At 45.0% G+C, this 16,965-nt stretch overlaps 1 protein-coding gene across 1 annotated transcript; it reads left to right on the forward strand.

The window, feature by feature from the left end:
- Positions 1 to 426: 426 nt before the first annotated feature.
- LOC306915145 (kelch domain-containing protein 3-like) lies at positions 427 to 1,116 on the forward strand (the record flags this gene model as incomplete). The annotated part of the gene is made up of 1 exon (XM_079492394.1): positions 427 to 1,116. The coding sequence occupies one exon, from the start codon at positions 427 to 429 to the stop codon at positions 1,114 to 1,116; it is 690 nt and encodes a 229-aa protein (XP_079348520.1).
- Positions 1,117 to 16,965: the final 15,849 nt, after the last annotated feature.

Below are 16,965 nucleotides of genomic sequence, written 5' to 3' on the forward strand. Positions count from 1 at the left end.
ATTAACTGTTAAAACATGCTTTCCTGGACGTTGCATCATAAAGGATCACCAAAGGAAGATGGTGCTGCTGTAGCATTGAGACACCAGCTGTACTACTTTGGAATGATCACTGACGAGAACCACGAGGATCAGGTTGGTGTGCAGGCCTTCAACACACTGACTTTACTCTGGAGGCAGTTGGCCCCAGTGACCTCTGGAAGAGGAGTACCTCACTTTGAGGTTCCCTCGCGCTGGGGCCACACAGCTGTGCTGATTGAAGATATTGTCTACCTCTGGGGAGGGTGTCTGTTTCTGTACTTCTCAGACGAGCACACCAACGTGCTTTATGCATTTGATGTTGACACCCACACATGGTTCAAACCACAGGTTTCTGGGTCAGTTCCAGAGGAGAGGTGGAACCACTCAGCCTGTGTGTTGGGGAAGGTCATGTTTATCCATGGAGGAAACACCAAGCTGACTGGAGAGACTAATGACATCTACAAGTTGGACACCAGCAGGATGGTCTGGTCTGTAATTAACACCAGAGGAACTCCACCTCCTGAGTCATCAGGTCACTCTGCAAGCATCATTGGGACAAAGATGTTTGTATTTGGAGGCTGGTGGTTTCGGTACTACAACAATATCAGAGTGTTTGACACAGAGACCAACTACTGGGTGACAACACCTTCTGCACAGCCTCTTCCAGAAGGACGTGGTCATCATTCAGCCTTTACCTACAATGGAGAGCTGTACATATTTGGTGGTTCATGTGAGGAAGGAGACCTCAATGATGTGTGGAAATTCAGTCCAGAGACCTTCTCCTGGAAGAAGGTTGAGCCCAAGGGGAAAGGCCCGTCTCCGACGTATAATATGTGCTGTTGCATGGTGGGAGATCGTGCCATCCTCTTTGGAGGATACAACACCTCTGATGACCTGTCTGTCTTAGACTTCAGTCCTAGCCTCAAGACATTATGTAAGCTAGCAGTTATTCAGTACGGTCTGGAGAAGTCTGGACTCCCACACAACATCAGGTGGGAACTGGCAGCCATGACTAGCAACAGCAACGGAAAGAATAACATGAAAAAACAAAAACAAAAACAAAACAGCAAGCCCAAAACCAAAACAAACAAACACTAAATCAAAGTTAGTGTTTGGTTAATTATGGGTGTGCGAGATGTATTCTCAGATATTGGGGAAGAAAATATATATAGATTATGGTGTCTAGGTGTGTTCCCAAAGAAGAGAGAATTACAGCAATTGGTGAGTTAAGGAGAGCCTAGGAGGTCGTAAATGCCAGGCCACTTCCTTGCTGGGGGGTTGGCTGTTGGCCAGCATTCCAGCTGTGAAGGGTCTAATAGTTTATGGCACCTCTCAGGGCAGTGTCAACTCACACAAATAGAACATGGAAAATGGGGGATGAAGTAACCAATCTTTAATTCCTCTTCAATTGTTTAAATGTGTTCTAATAACCTACCAATATATTGGGTTGGTAAAAAGGCTAAATGATAAATACCTGTAATAATCTAAACAGTTTAAAGTAGTTGGGCATAACAGGGACTGTGTAGGAGCTGCTGTAGCCAGAGGTGCAAGCAGGATGGTCTGTGGGATCTGATTGGCTGAAAGTGTTTGTATGGAGGTGGGATCAGTCAGAAGGCTGCATTGACTATTCTGTATGGCACAAAGTGCAATTAGATTCACCAATACCATCGAACGTGACATGTCTAGGCAGAGACCAGCGGTAATTATATGCTATAATGTATTGTGCGATGTAATTGTGCATTATTAATAATTGATGTAATATGATGTTTAGATTGTAACCAAATGTCATCTGTGTTCTTGTCTCCCGATCATTGATCAATTACCATCTGATTAACGATAAGGTAGATTTAAAACCACTTAATACTTAATGTAACTAAGTCTGAGAGTCAACAATGACAAGCTAAACTGTACCATGATCTGGGAGATTAGAGTGTTCAAATGATAGTAAACCCTACTGACAGAGTTAGGATAGAACCACAGACCAATAGGACCTGTAATCCAGATTCCGGGGTTACTGTATTCATCTTGAGTTGGGGGGAAGTGTGAACAGAACGTGTGAATGTATGATTGTAAGTGTTTAATTAATATGAATTAATAAAAACCCTATAAAATGCACGTTTGAGTTCATCAAATATAAGCTATCATTGGGAGCATTTAGTTCAACTGTGCGTGTTAGTCACTTTAACTCTGCCTAGTGCAAGGGCTGGTCGGGGCCTCGGCACAACATCGCCAAATAACCGAACAGTTTTAAATCGCGGCCGGGCGGTTTGACTAGTAATAGCCTATAATCTAGACATATTACTAGTTTAAATCGCTGCGTGCAGCGACTAGCTTTAAACAGACACCAGTTTAAAGCGCTGTGCCACTCAAGTGCACAGTTTTAAATCGTTGCGGGGGGTTTGAAGCGTAATATAGCCTATAATCTAGGCATATTACAGTTTTAAATCGTTGCTGGGGGTTTGAAGCGTAATATAGCCTATAATCTAGACATATTACTAGTTTCAAATCGCTGCGTGCAGCGACTAGCTTTAAACAGTTCAACATAATCATGTTCAAAGCGCTGTGCTACTAGAGTGCACAGTTTGAAACCGTACGGCCACTAAAGGGCCTAATGTACGGAGTTTAAATCGCGGAGCGAATAGTTTAATTCGTTGCGTAGCCGTGCGCACAGTTTAATTCATAGCGTGTCACTGACGTGACTTGACTTGAAACAAGATCTGTACCGTGCGCTCAGCGCACAGCTTAGATCACGGCCGGGCGGTTGGAAGCATAATATAGCCTAAACTGAGACCGTTTGGACATATTATGGTTTCAATCGCTACCGCGTTAAATTAGTGGTCACTAAAGTGACCACAATTTAAAGGCAGTTGTGCTGTGCATTGGGATCAGTGCACAGTAATTCGCCGCCGAGCGAAAGTTAATTCGCCGCCGAGCGAACTGTTAAAACCATAGAGCCACTAAAGTGCCTAGTTTGAACAGAAAGAAAGAGCCGTACGCTGGGATCAGCGTGCAGCAGCAACACGCGCCCGGGCATATTTAAGATATAATATAGTCTGAACCGAAACCGTTTGACATATTACAGTTTAAATTGCTACCGCGTTGTAAAGGGCTTTAAATAGCAGTCACTAAAGGGATCTGCAATTTAAAGTTGTTTAATTCAGAATATAGTTCAACTGCGACGGTTTGAACTTATTTGGTGGCCGTGCTGTTTGAACTAAACAGCGTAGATCGGTGTATAGTCACTAAAGTGACCACAATTTGTAACAAAAATAAATTACAGTGTGTTGGGACCAGCACACAGAGTTGAATCGTGCCACACTAATAACCACAGGATTAAATCAGACAGAATTGGGGCCGAAAGACGGCACCCCGTTTGATTGTGGTTGTCTGGTGTGACGTTATTTAACTGAAATTTAAGCCGTGCGTTGATGGCAGCGCACGTTGATGTGAATGCGATGCCGCAGCGTTAGTATCCACAGGATTAAATCAAACTATAAATGCTGCCGTGACGGCATGCCGTTGATTTGTGCTACTAATAAATGCGACACCGTTAAACCGTTTTGTGTGGTTATGGGGCCATCTGAAACGGACTGTTAAAACCGTAAGCCACAAAAGTGACTGCGGGTTTAACAATAGTTTGGGAGTCATTGTTCGATAAGGCAGAGTTCTAATCGACGGTCAGTTTAGGAAACTGATTATTAAAGACTATTTGTAACCAAACATAAAGTTTAATTGAGACCGGATAAGACACCGGTCGTTTAAACCAAGAGAGGTGCTTTTTATACTAACCACAATAAAAGTATTTTCCTGCTGGGTGCAGCACCAAGAACAGCAGTTTAGTGCATGTGGGGGGAGATGGAAATTCCTTTTTCCCACTGTCATGCAAATGTCCCAATGTGTCACTGGAGTGACAGGGGGACTGGTAATTACTGCGGCGGTATAATCTACCAAAGTAGTAATTAATAGCGGTGATAAATGTTTAGAACAAAATAGGGTTTTAAACTCAGCATTAAAGGCGATGTAATAATCTTACCAGTCAATAATGTTTAACGCTGAAAGCATGCTTTGAAGTGCGCATAAAGGAAGGGCGTGTCTATAATAACTGTTGCGTAACGCATCTAGCAAAACCTGTAATCCAGGTTTACGGAAGGCTATAGAGTTTGACCGCCCACGGCCAGTATAAATCTATATACTTATATTATATATAATCTATATAATATAAAAAGGTTATAGTATAAAAAGGTTTATTTGGTGAAGGTAGTAACAAGGAAGTATGGGCTTCTCTGAGTACAAATAATGTCAGAGTCCGCTAATGAAAGCTGGGCAAAAAACTAACCATTTACTTGAGTGAATGAATGATTTGTGAAGTCGACTAAACCACTAACCCAGTCCAATTAGTTCCTGTACTGTTTGTTAAGGGGAGGGACAGAGGGGGTGGAAAATGGCTTCCTTGAAGGAGCTGCAGGATGGCAGCTCTGTAACCAAAGCTATTTTCTATAATCTAGCATTTAGTTTGGAATTGTCAATTAAAGTGGGCGCAGTCTGCGACATACCTGAAGAGCTTATTAAGCTGAAATTTGCTATGAGAGATGTGGTGGACATGTCCACATGTTATAGCAGAGCTTTGGGAAGAATGGGCTGGTTAGTGCTTGCTGACAATGAGAGACATGAGTTAGGAACTTGTGTGGAGAAATACTCCCAGTTTAGTTTCGAAGCAATCATGCAGGCTATCCGTCAGATGAAAGGCAGGGTAGCCATAGACACCACAGGGTGCCACCAGATAGGCCTCTGTGAGTTTCCTGCAGAAAGCAGGAACAAAGAAGACCCAGAGGAGGGGGGCATACTCCAGCCCGCAGAAGCAGCACCAGGCGTCACGAGATGTGACATCACGGACCCCTTCGCCAGCGCAGAGACGGGCGGAGCGGACACGGTGCCAGCGGACACGGCCCCTGAGGGGCGAAGAGACAGGGCTACCAGCCATCCAGACTGGGAGCAGATGGAGCCTGTCACAACGGAGGAGCCTGGTGCCTGCAGTATCCATGCAGGGAAGCCAGAGCCCTCTACCATGGGCAACGAACCCACGACAGGACAAGCCCTCAGTCAGTACCGTAGCAGGCCAAGAGCGGCTACGGGCAGAGCTGAGGGAACCGAGCCTGTCACAACGGAGGCACAGCCTGGTGCTTCCTGCAGTAACCATGCAGGGGGCCCAGGGCCCTCTACACCAACCCTCAGTCAGAGTCCTAGCAGGCCAAGAGCGGCTACGGGCAGAGCTGAGGGAACCGACGTTCCGCAGCCTTCGACAGAGGAGGAATGGCCGAACATCGAAGTGGGAAACCAACGAGCGGCAGACGTCGCACCTGTGAACGACACAGGACAAGGAGAACCGACAGCAGCGGCAGAGCAGCTGTCAACAAGAGCGGAACAGGTAAGCGGCCGTCCAGAGAGACTGGAGGCTGTCTACGCCTCACCGTTCATCATCAGAGCCATGCCCGCAAACGTAGTGGGCAAGGCCGACGGGTCGTCGATCCTCATCACAGAAACGCCGAGCGTGATTTGTGGCATTACTGGTGCCAGTCTACGCGATCAACGGGCGGAGGAGCATGACGCACACACCAGGAAACCTGGGGTGACTTTCGTGAGGGGTCCCGTGAGGGGTCCAGGCGAGCCAGAGAAGCACCCTGGGGTGACTTTCGTGAGGGGTCCCGTGAGGGGTCCAGGCGAGCCAGAGAAGCACCCTGGGGTGACTTTCGTGAGGGGTCCCGTGAGGGGTCCAGGCGAGCCAGAGACCGGTCCGGTCTTGAAGTTTGGGTGTGGTTATGAAACGACACATCTGCCGACGCATCTGTTGGGCAGAAATGGCTTTGATAAGAACAAGGCCACAATAACGCCTTTTCTGATTGATCCTGAAAAAGGAACGAGACCATGGAAGAACGCTTTCATGCCAGCGAGATCAGAACTGGGACAGGAGAGTAGCATGTGAAATGCTTCTCCACCCATTTTGTTCCTACAGCAGGGAACAATTGGGGCTTCAGTGACAACAAGATGTCACAAACACAGCACACACACACACACACACACACACACGCACGCACACACACACTCACACACGAGATGTGTGTCTGATCTGTGCATAATAAATGTGATGATGTATGTGGGTTCATTATATCTGTACAATACCAAAGTTACAGGTAAATGGATTTAATTTGTGTCAATTAAGTCCTTATGGACAAAGGTAAAAAAGAATGCTGGTAAAATGATTAAGTTTCCTTCGATTGGGAGGGGGGAACACGGTCTCTCAAAGTGCAAGTGGGTTTTGTGCGTGAGCGCGTGTGCGCGCACGCACGCACAAACTAACACACACACACACAAGCACAAAGACTGCATGTGTGAAAGACACATAATGTGGTTAAGATGTTGCAAGGATTTGCAATTTTCAATTGGGTTGCTTTTGGTAGGTAAAGTCAAAGTAGAAAATCCAAAAAGTCAAATGACACCAAGTTGTTGAGATGCAAAATCGATTATTTTGTTAAAATCACAATTTGAGGTTCCTAACACAGTGACAAAATACTAAGGCAAGTTTGTGATCATGATTGATTAGGAAACAACCAGGGGTAATAAACTGCATTGTTTGAACATGTGTTTACCAACTGGGCCCCATTCTGCAACCAAAAGAGTCGTTTCAGGTGGGGGGAGCGCAGGAAGAATGTTTCTTAAGATAAGGAACCAGTCTTGTGTGGAAATAAACTGTCTTCTTAAACAAGGGGGTTGTTTAGATAAGTCTGAAGCTTTGTCCGGGCAAACAGCCATAAAAATTAAACGGACAGAGGTGACCAGTTAGGTGACCCCTAACTGACATGAAACAGCATCTCTCCTACAAAGTGGAGATGCACTGTATCACATTATTACTACAAGTATTACATAAGTTTGATTAGCTGTAACTGAATTTAATACTTAAGGGTGCGTTGGGATAATTACAAAAAATGTCCACGATATCGACGCATGTAAACCTTTTATTATTTTCATTGTTTTATTGATTTATGCAGTTAATGGGTTGTGTTTTATTTTAATGTGTTTTTCAAAGTTGTATAATGTTATAACTTCAGTATGTGGATCCAGTATTATTTAACAGGTTCCGAAATTACTAAAAATGGCATGCGCCCAAATATAAAAAAAATAATATTTCCGAAAAAAAATTAATATCAAAAATAATCTTTCAGTTTATGAAAAATGAATAACCATATCAATTTTCATAACTGACGTGAGGAGTGTTTGGTTAATTATGGGTGTGCGAGATGTATTCTCAGATATTGGGGAAGAAAATATATATAGATTATGGTGTCTAGGTGTGTTCCCAAAGAAGAGAGAATTACAGCAATTGGTGAGTTAAGGAGAGCCTAGGAGGTCGTAAATGCCAGGCCACTTCCTTGCTGGGGGGTTGGCTGTTGGCCAGCATTCCAGCTGTGAAGGGTCTAATAGTTTATGGCACCTCTCAGGGCAGTGTCAACTCACACAAATAGAACATGGAAAATGGGGGATGAAGTAACCAATCTTTAATTCCTCTTCAATTGTTTAAATGTGTTCTAATAACCTACCAATATATTGGGTTGGTAAAAAGGCTAAATGATAAATACCTGTAATAATCTAAACAGTTTAAAGTAGTTGGGCATAACAGGGACTGTGTAGGAGCTGCTGTAGCCAGAGGTGCAAGCAGGATGGTCTGTGGGATCTGATTGGCTGAAAGTGTTTGTATGGAGGTGGGATCAGTCAGAAGGCTGCATTGACTATTCTGTATGGCACAAAGTGCAATTAGATTCACCAATACCATCGAACGTGACATGTCTAGGCAGAGACCAGCGGTAATTATATGCTATAATGTATTGTGCGATGTAATTGTGCATTATTAATAATTGATGTAATATGATGTTTAGATTGTAACCAAATGTCATCTGTGTTCTTGTCTCCCGATCATTGATCAATTACCATCTGATTAACGATAAGGTAGATTTAAAACCACTTAATACTTAATGTAACTAAGTCTGAGAGTCAACAATGACAAGCTAAACTGTACCATGATCTGGGAGATTAGAGTGTTCAAATGATAGTAAACCCTACTGACAGAGTTAGGATAGAACCACAGACCAATAGGACCTGTAATCCAGATTCCGGGGTTACTGTATTCATCTTGAGTTGGGGGGAAGTGTGAACAGAACGTGTGAATGTATGATTGTAAGTGTTTAATTAATATGAATTAATAAAAACCCTATAAAATGCACGTTTGAGTTCATCAAATATAAGCTATCATTGGGAGCATTTAGTTCAACTGTGCGTGTTAGTCACTTTAACTCTGCCTAGTGCAAGGGCTGGTCGGGGCCTCGGCACAACATCGCCAAATAACCGAACAGTTAGTGAGCTGGTAGTAATGACTACCATCTTCCACAACAGACGTTTTGTAATAATCCAAAGATAAATGATGACAGGAGATGCAGTAAAATAGACCCCTGACTGAAACCCTGTCTGTTAGCCATGGGTCAAATAGGCCTTTATCCAGGCCCGTTCCCAGGCCTTATCAGGAAGGAATCATGCTGCTGAAATATGTTTCCCACTGAGTTTTTTAGCGGTCTAGGCCTTACATTAGACGTCGAAACAACGTAGTTTCAACGTCTATGTTTAGGCCTCCCAGCAGCAGGTCAGTCATGCCCAAATATGGAGTCCCTGATGTCATACTTATACTGTACCTGTGAGTGTCCAAATAGTCAGCATTTTCTTTCTCTCCCTGAATTTGTGCACGTGTCTCATTCATATGCATGGCTATGTGCGTACATGTGCGTGCGCACACACATGCACACGCGTGCCTGCAATACGTGCATGCCCATACACACGCCCTGTCGGTGGCGGCGGTGCGCACACGCCGACTCACAAAGCTTTCCAACCGTAAAGCACCGACCCCGCCCGCCCGCTCTCCCACAGCCCCTCCCTGTATTAGAGCTCCACACGGTGAAAAGTGGCCCTCAGGAGAAAAAAAGAGAAAAAAGGAGTTTTGGAAATAGTTGGAAGGATGACACACGCGAGGCAAAAGAGAACGGCTCTAGAGCCAAAGGAGCATGAAATAAACTGGCCCCGAGCGAGCGCAGACAGAGACCAGAGAGCAATTTGTTTCCCCTTTCTCCCGAATTACAGGCCGGAGCCAGCCACTGTCTGTAACCCACTAAGAGCTGAAGCCCGTTACAGGCCGGAGCCAGCCACTGTCTGTAACCCACTAAGAGCTGAAGCCCGTTCGTTCTATGAAATGCCTTCTAAAATCAGTAGTTCTCAAAGCATTTTCATGCCATGAAGGACCCCCAAAATGATATACTGTATGTTTGGCCGCTGACTGCCCCATCTGATTAGTTTCGTTTTGTGCCAGTGAAGATTTGTGTTAAAAAAAAAAAACACTTTCAAGATTTTTCATAAAAGAATAGCAGATAACCCTAACCGCATTACTAACCCTAACCCCCCCGATTATTATGTTCTAATTAAACCACTTGCTCTAGTGTTTTCTGAAAAACTATACATTTTAAGTTCAGTTCAGTTTAGTTTCGGCACTTTTTGGTGAACAAAACACATCTTTAGAATGTACTATCGGTGCATTTAGAACAAAAGGCACAATCATAATAAAGCTCCAGCCAGGTGCCAGGCACAAGTCCATTTGACACGCAGTAACAATATGGTGTCCAAGATTCCGAAAAATGGGACAGGGATAAGCGTATATATATAGTGCTAAAATGACACAGATGCTTTCCCGGTTCTAAGGGGCTAAATGGGAACCAGAACCAGCCGGGCCCCTAGACAGACAGCTTCCACTGCTCCTTGGGCACAGCACAGTCCGTCAGTGAGCATGAGGGGAGAGAGAGAGAGCGCCAGCCAAAACCCCACCATACCACGACTCCTCTGGGGTATATAGACGGAGCCAGCCCTGCCTGAAAAAATTCCTGGGTGTTCCTTCTCGGTTCCCTTTGAAAAGGAAGACGGGGGCTTATGTAAGTGTACTAGTGGTGGAAACATCTAATATGGTGTCAAAGATTGTTTTTTCTTTTAAGGCGTCGACTGCGTTTTAGTGCGGTATCGTTATTTTGTACGGGTCTATGTGGCACCGCGGCTGTCCTGCTCCATTATGCCCCGATGACGATGATGTGTACATCGTCGTGTATACCTGAAATATGACCGATCTACATGCTCACATCGTGTCGTGCTGAGACGCGCTGTGAACTTGTAGATCGGCTGTTTTATCGGTGCACGATACGGGCGAGCATCAGGCTTTAAATGGGGCATGGAGAAGCGTGCGTGCGTGCGTCCGTGCACACACAAACAAACACACACACACACACACGCACGCACGCACGCACGCACGCACGCACGCACGCACGCACGCACGCAAGCACTTATCCACTCACACGCACGTTCTGGCCTCGACTTCACATTTTGCTCTCCTTTACCTTATTTGTGTCCCTTTGTTGTCGAGATGTTTGTGTTTATTGACGGGAAGTAAAAGCTTAAAGCTTTATACTTCAAAAGAACCGAAGCATAGGGATTTATTAAACACCAACAAATGCTCAAAAGGTTTTTTTTTTGGTGTTTTTCCCTGTTCTCCCGGCCGGCGGGGATGCACATTCAACAGAAACTTTATTTCTCATGACCCGAAATGACTCTTTTGTGGGCTAGTTGTTGTGCAGACTGACAGAAAATGTACTTTTTTTTTAAGTCATTTGGGCCTGTACAGTATTTTTTTTACTTCGGCCTGCGTTCAACTATAAAAGACTCTTGGGGGAAGGCGCTGGCGACGCGATAGTCAGCAGATTCAAACAAATAATAGAATTGTCCAGTCAGAACGCCTCCGTCGGACACGGGTCCTAATTCCTCTCGATGTGACCCGAGGCACCGTCCAGGTCTCGTATTTATAAAGAAATAACTGCTATGGCGCCGACGATGACACTCGGTAACCCCAAAAATACCCTAGGTAATTACTTTTCCTTTGGCAACATTGTAGTCCATAACCTCTCCAGCATATCGACAGTGTCAGGCGGAAACTTTGCAAGTCCAAAGCCGTTACGTTTCAGGTAATGGAAAACATTATAATATCCGTGTTCCAAGGACGTCCAGTGTAGTTATGGTTTAGTCACAAGCTCTTGATAATGGCCAGCTTTTCATTGGTTCAGTATATATAAAGCCCAAGGACCTCCAAAAATCTGAAAATATGTTGTTCCAGAAGCAAAGATTTGAGTTAAAAAAATGTTCGCTCTGAAAGAATATAAAGATTTGCGCAACATTTTCACGATTTTTCTAAAATAGTAGACCATCTGCTATTTTTCAATAGCTACAGTATAACATAATGCTTTAAACACCAAAAGGGGTTCCCACCCAGAATGGGTTAAATCGGCTCTATGTAACGTTATTTTTCTCCAATTGGGGTGGTTGTATTTTGGTCTCCTCCTCCTAGACATTTAGATCGTGTCAAACTATAAGATCATGTCTCACCATAGACACAGGATCTGACACCAATCTGTACCTGATGGTCAATATACAATTTATGCCCTGAGCAAGCAGGCACGCTCTATTAGATCATGGGTAAAAGTGACAGCACTTGCACGGGAAGTGCATGAAGTATTTTGTCCAACAGTTTATCATTGGGGGGGGGGGGGGGGCTGTGACACAAAAGTAGTGGAAATAGCAGCGCTATTATCATTACTATTAAGCTCACAAGCTTGTGAGACTATTGGCCTGCATTTTACTTAAAGGGGCATTCCACTCATTTTCAACATTTTACTATGTCATTAATATACCTTAGAGCTGTTGTGTGGAAATAATAAAAAAGTCCCCCATTCTGTGTTTCCTAGAACTGGAGGTCTGAAAAAAATAATTAACATGGTGAATCACATCTTGATGATGTCATCAAGATGTGATTCACCATGTTAATGATTGTTCTAGGAATTTTTTTTTATTGTTTCCACACAACAGCTCCAAGGTAAATTAATGACATAGTAAAATGTTGAAAATGAGTGGTATTCCCCTTTAAAAAAAGAAGTAATAATTACAAAAAGAATGGTTTTGGACATACATGGTTTCTACCCGACACCAACGACACATTCATCACCAACCCAACCCACTCCAGGTGGGCTAAACCCACTAAGCTCAGCATCTTTTAGCCCAGACTGTCATTTAATGTCACCTTAAACTTGCTAGCTCATGTTTTAAATAAACTCTTATTCTTTTTGTCATCTGCCACCATTGCATATTATTATTCCTTATGAAACTTTAATTCCCGCAGGGATGGCAGCTGCCTGTGACGATGCCAAAGGCCTGCCATCCCATTGCTGGGACATTTTTTTTTTAAATCTCTGCTTGATGAAAGGGAGGCAAGTCAGTAACACCCACCCACCCTCCGGCCAGGGAGGTTATTCAATGTGAGACCCCTGTTTTGTGTCAGAGGGGTGGGTTGACGCTTCGTGCGGTTGGGTTCATGCTTTCGTGCGGTCGCGAGTCGCGACGCAGCAGTGCCCACGACGACATGTGGCTCCGCTGGCATTAAAAAAGGTTCTCTCTGGCTGGACTTCTGAAGAGCGAGGGACTCCAGCTATGCTGAGCGAGCATGTCATCCCACCAATGTATTACGCACACACGCGTGCACGCGCTCGGGAGGACACATTTTGCTCGCACACACATTTGTATTTCTATACTTGCGAGGACATGAACCCTTTATAGGATTTTGCTGATGTTTTCACCACATTTAACCCTGTAACCTGGAAGCCGTGAAATAGCCGATCTTCAAGCTCACAACGTGTCGCAGTGTGATGCGTTGTGAGCTTGTAGATCGGCTATATTTCCGTGAGCAGCACCAGCAGCACACAACTGTGATTGTTAATCACTATACAACACAGTCAGCGAGAGGACCATTATGAGGAATGATTGGCCAACACTATTTTAAGCCAGGTCACGCTGTTTCAGTGACAGGAGACAGATTTTTTGATGACGAAGATCTGATCGCCCCTGTCGGTTAGGAGACCCTGAAGAGTTGAGAGGTCAAACAGGAACCTCAGGGTCTTCCTTCTCTGCTTCTCTTACCATCCCCCCCCCCACACACACACACACACTGCCCTCCCTTCCCACGTCTCCCCCCCCAACAATTCCCGCAGAAATGCTTCTGGATAGCATTTCCCGGTCTGATTCCTAATGGCTGGAGAATAGAAAAAGGATGGATATGGGGCCAGATTCCAATTCCCCCCCCAAAAATGTTGGAATGTATAAGAAACTTTTTGTCTTTTCCGTATCCTTCGCGGTGTCGTGTGTGTTTTCATTTGCGAGAGGTTTAGCAGATCGCACAGTCTTTCCGCCCGCACCCTCACGCACCGTATATCGACGGGACGGGAGACCCCCAGAGCTAGAGTTTCCTAAGTGCTCTGTAATGGGTGTGCATACTTACTGTACACATCTGTAATGGGTGTGCATACTGTACACATCTGTCAGGACTCGGTGTGGAATGCATCTCACTTGCAGCAGCAGCAGCGCTGATCAATTCACAGCAGCGCTGTCAGCAGATGTCAGTAAACGCGTTCATTAATTCATTGCAGTAATGTAATACAATAAATGTGTCTTCGTTACTCCTTCGATGATAGACGATGTCAAGGTGTTTGACAACAAATAATCAGAAAAAGAATAAAAAATAAAAAAAACTGCGTCCTGCCGAATACGCCAGATTGTAGCATTGTGCGGAAGTGGGGATTGAACCCGGGCCTCTCACTCGCCAGACCAACGCGCAACCTGTCGTGCCAATAGGGCTGCGCCCGATTGGCAGGGCTGTTGCGGGCTGGGTCTTGGCTGGGGGCTACATATACACAAATATTATAAAACAGGGGCAGGATCAGAAGGTATATGGTTCCTATTCCCCCGGCATCAAAGTGTCCTCGACTCCTTGAGCAAGACATTGAACCATTACACTGAATTCCAATACCCAACGTCTCAGTCACTCCAACACGGTGGTGTTACGGTGAACTTGGTGCCCTGCTGAAATATGTGACACACACACACACACACACACACACACACACACACACACACACACACACACACACACACACACACACACACACACACACACACACACACACACACACACACACACACACACACACACACACACACACACGATGATTATACTACAATAACTATAAACACGCTTAACGGCTCAAAGCCTTATCAGTGATGAAATAAAAAGACAGAAGGGGGGGATAAAACAAAGTGCAGCAAAAAGGAAAGACATACGCTGTATCTGCAGCCGCAGCATCAAACCAGTGTTGTGACAGGTCTGTCTGGGGTCTGGCTCTCACGGGGAAATTCCATGTCGTCGGTTCAAAAAACGTCGAAAAAGAAAACCCACATTTTTCCGAACGCAGAACAAATCATCATCCGTCAATGATTTGACGGCGAGTGAAAAGGCGCGATGGCTTTTTATTTGTTTTTTCAGGCAGATCGACAACTATATATTATACGGCCAAAAGTTGACACGACCGGGCTGCTCATGCGTCGATTGTTGAAAGACTATTATTTTATGGCAGTACGCGGCGAGGTGAGCATCCCGCGGTCGGTTCGGCACCATCGGCCGTCAAGAGGGAGTAGAAATGTCTCGTCTACTTGTGGCGCTCGCACTGCTGACACGCCGGTTATGCCCTTTTTGCCGCTGTCGGCTCTGACGTCAACGTTGGGCAAACTTTTTTAACGTGCCCAAAACTCTGATGAAGTGCGGGTGATTTTCTTTTAACGTGGCACTCGGATCCAACACATTATTCAATGTTAAATTGTCAATTAAACTTTTATGTTCCGACTATAGCGAGAGAAAGCCGCAAATCACCCAGGCCCATCTTTTATTCATCTTGGCCCAGTTTGCCGGAGACATAAAGAGTTGTGGTACACACACACACAGCACATCTTGAGATGTCAGTTCATCAGTCAGGCTTTTTATTTTAATAGCGCGCAAGCCATAACTTCACCTCCCTGATTGGATGACCTCTCTCTCGAGGCAAGACACATTTCATTCATAATGTATCGTCGACGCACGATGGTGTCGCCGCTTGCCAAAAATAGCCAACGCACAAGCTCACCACGCCTCGCAGTGCAACTTAGTGTCGTATAGAGCTTTGTGGATCGGCCGCGTTCGGCAAGCGACGCCATCGCACGACGAATTACGAATCAGGCTTTGAAGGGGTGCCTCTGTGTGAACATTTTGTAAATGTCTGCGTTGTGTGTTTGTGTGCGTTGTGTGCGTGTGTGCGTGCGTGCGTGCGTGCGTGCGTGCGTGCGTGCGTGCGTGGCTGAAACACAACAGAACCCAGTCAAAGTCCTCCAGAGACAAAATAGTTTTTTTGGAGAGAGAGAGAGAGAGAGAGAGAGAGGGAGAGGGAGAGGGAGAGGGAGAGAGAGGGAGAGAGAGAGAGAGAGAGAGAGAGAGAGAGAGAGAGGGAGAGAGAGAGAGAGGGGGAGAGAGAGAGAGAGAGAGAGAGAGAGGGAGAGAGAGAGAGAGGCCGGTGGACTCCATCCATCCATAGTCAGTTTAAGAGTCACACCACATCAATCCACCCAGAAGCATCTGCTTCAAACCCAACGCCTCACACCTCATTTAGCCTCGCGGCCATTCTTCACTGGCGGAATCCACGACAATGAGGGAGTGGCACGAGAGAGAGAGAGAGAGAGAGAGAGAGAGAGAGACACACACACACACACACACACACACACACACACACACACACACACACACACACACACACACACACACACACACACACACACACACACACACACACACACACACACACACACACACACACACAGTACTAATATACCGCTGTTCTGGAAGGCATTCAGAGGCACACATAAAGGATGATTCTATGACTGAGCTAGCTGGTGTGAATTGTTTGCACGTGTTCGGATGTTTGCCCCTCAAAGTTTCTTGTGCACACCGCCAGTATCTCTATAGTCTAGGCCAATGAAGCATCTCCACTCCATTGGATATTTAATGGTCAGTAGTAACTCATGCCTTCATCCAAAGCGCATTACATTCACCAATTCTCTCTCTGGCCCCTTTTCCACCGGTTGGTTCCCAATGGGAACCAGTTCAGTTCTTTTTGGTTCTTAGTCCATGAGCCAGAGCTCCAACATTAAAAAACGTGAATTATGAATTGAGTGTGCAAAACCATACCTATATTAAATTGTTATCACCATGAAACTTCCCCAATTGAGTACTTACACGAAGACAATGATTTATTCCATTACAAATGTTGTATTTTTAAATATGCAAATGAGGCATTATGTAGGAAAATATGCAAAATAATCGAAAATATGAAAAGGCTACTACTGTGGAAGGGTTATCATGTATTAATTTACTTGTATTGATCATATAAACATTTTAACATATTTAATATAGGTCTAGTTTTTCCCACCAATTTTGGAGCTCTGGCTCATGGACTAAAAACCAAAAAGAACTGAACCGGTTCCCATTGGGAACCAACCGGTGCAAAGGGGGTCTCTCTGGAGTTTTCAAACGTGAAATGTTTGAGGTTCGCTCTAACATAGGAGTGGAAGATCGTTCCACAGTTTCAGCCTCGTTTGTGGGACCAGGAGAAATGACTGGTCACTCAGTAGTAGGTTTGGGATCCCCTATAGGATATTTAACGATTCCGGTTCCTTGACGATTCCCTCCTAACGGGCGGATTCCTTAACGGTTTCCCTCAACGATTCCTATAGGAGGTTCCAAGTGGACTGTGGTCTGTAACAAATGGAACTAAATGGACCCTTACAGTTCCATTTGAAATGTAAAGGTTTGGAATTGCAATTGTATAGCAGATGTGAAGTCCACATGTGATAAAACCTGGCCTCAGAAACGGTTCCAAATGCGACGGAACCGATTCCTGGTTACTCCGATTC

The sequence above is a fragment of the Electrona antarctica genome (genome assembly GCF_951216825.1).
Source record: "Electrona antarctica genome assembly, chromosome: 22".
Taxonomy (NCBI): Eukaryota; Metazoa; Chordata; class Actinopteri; order Myctophiformes; family Myctophidae; genus Electrona; species Electrona antarctica.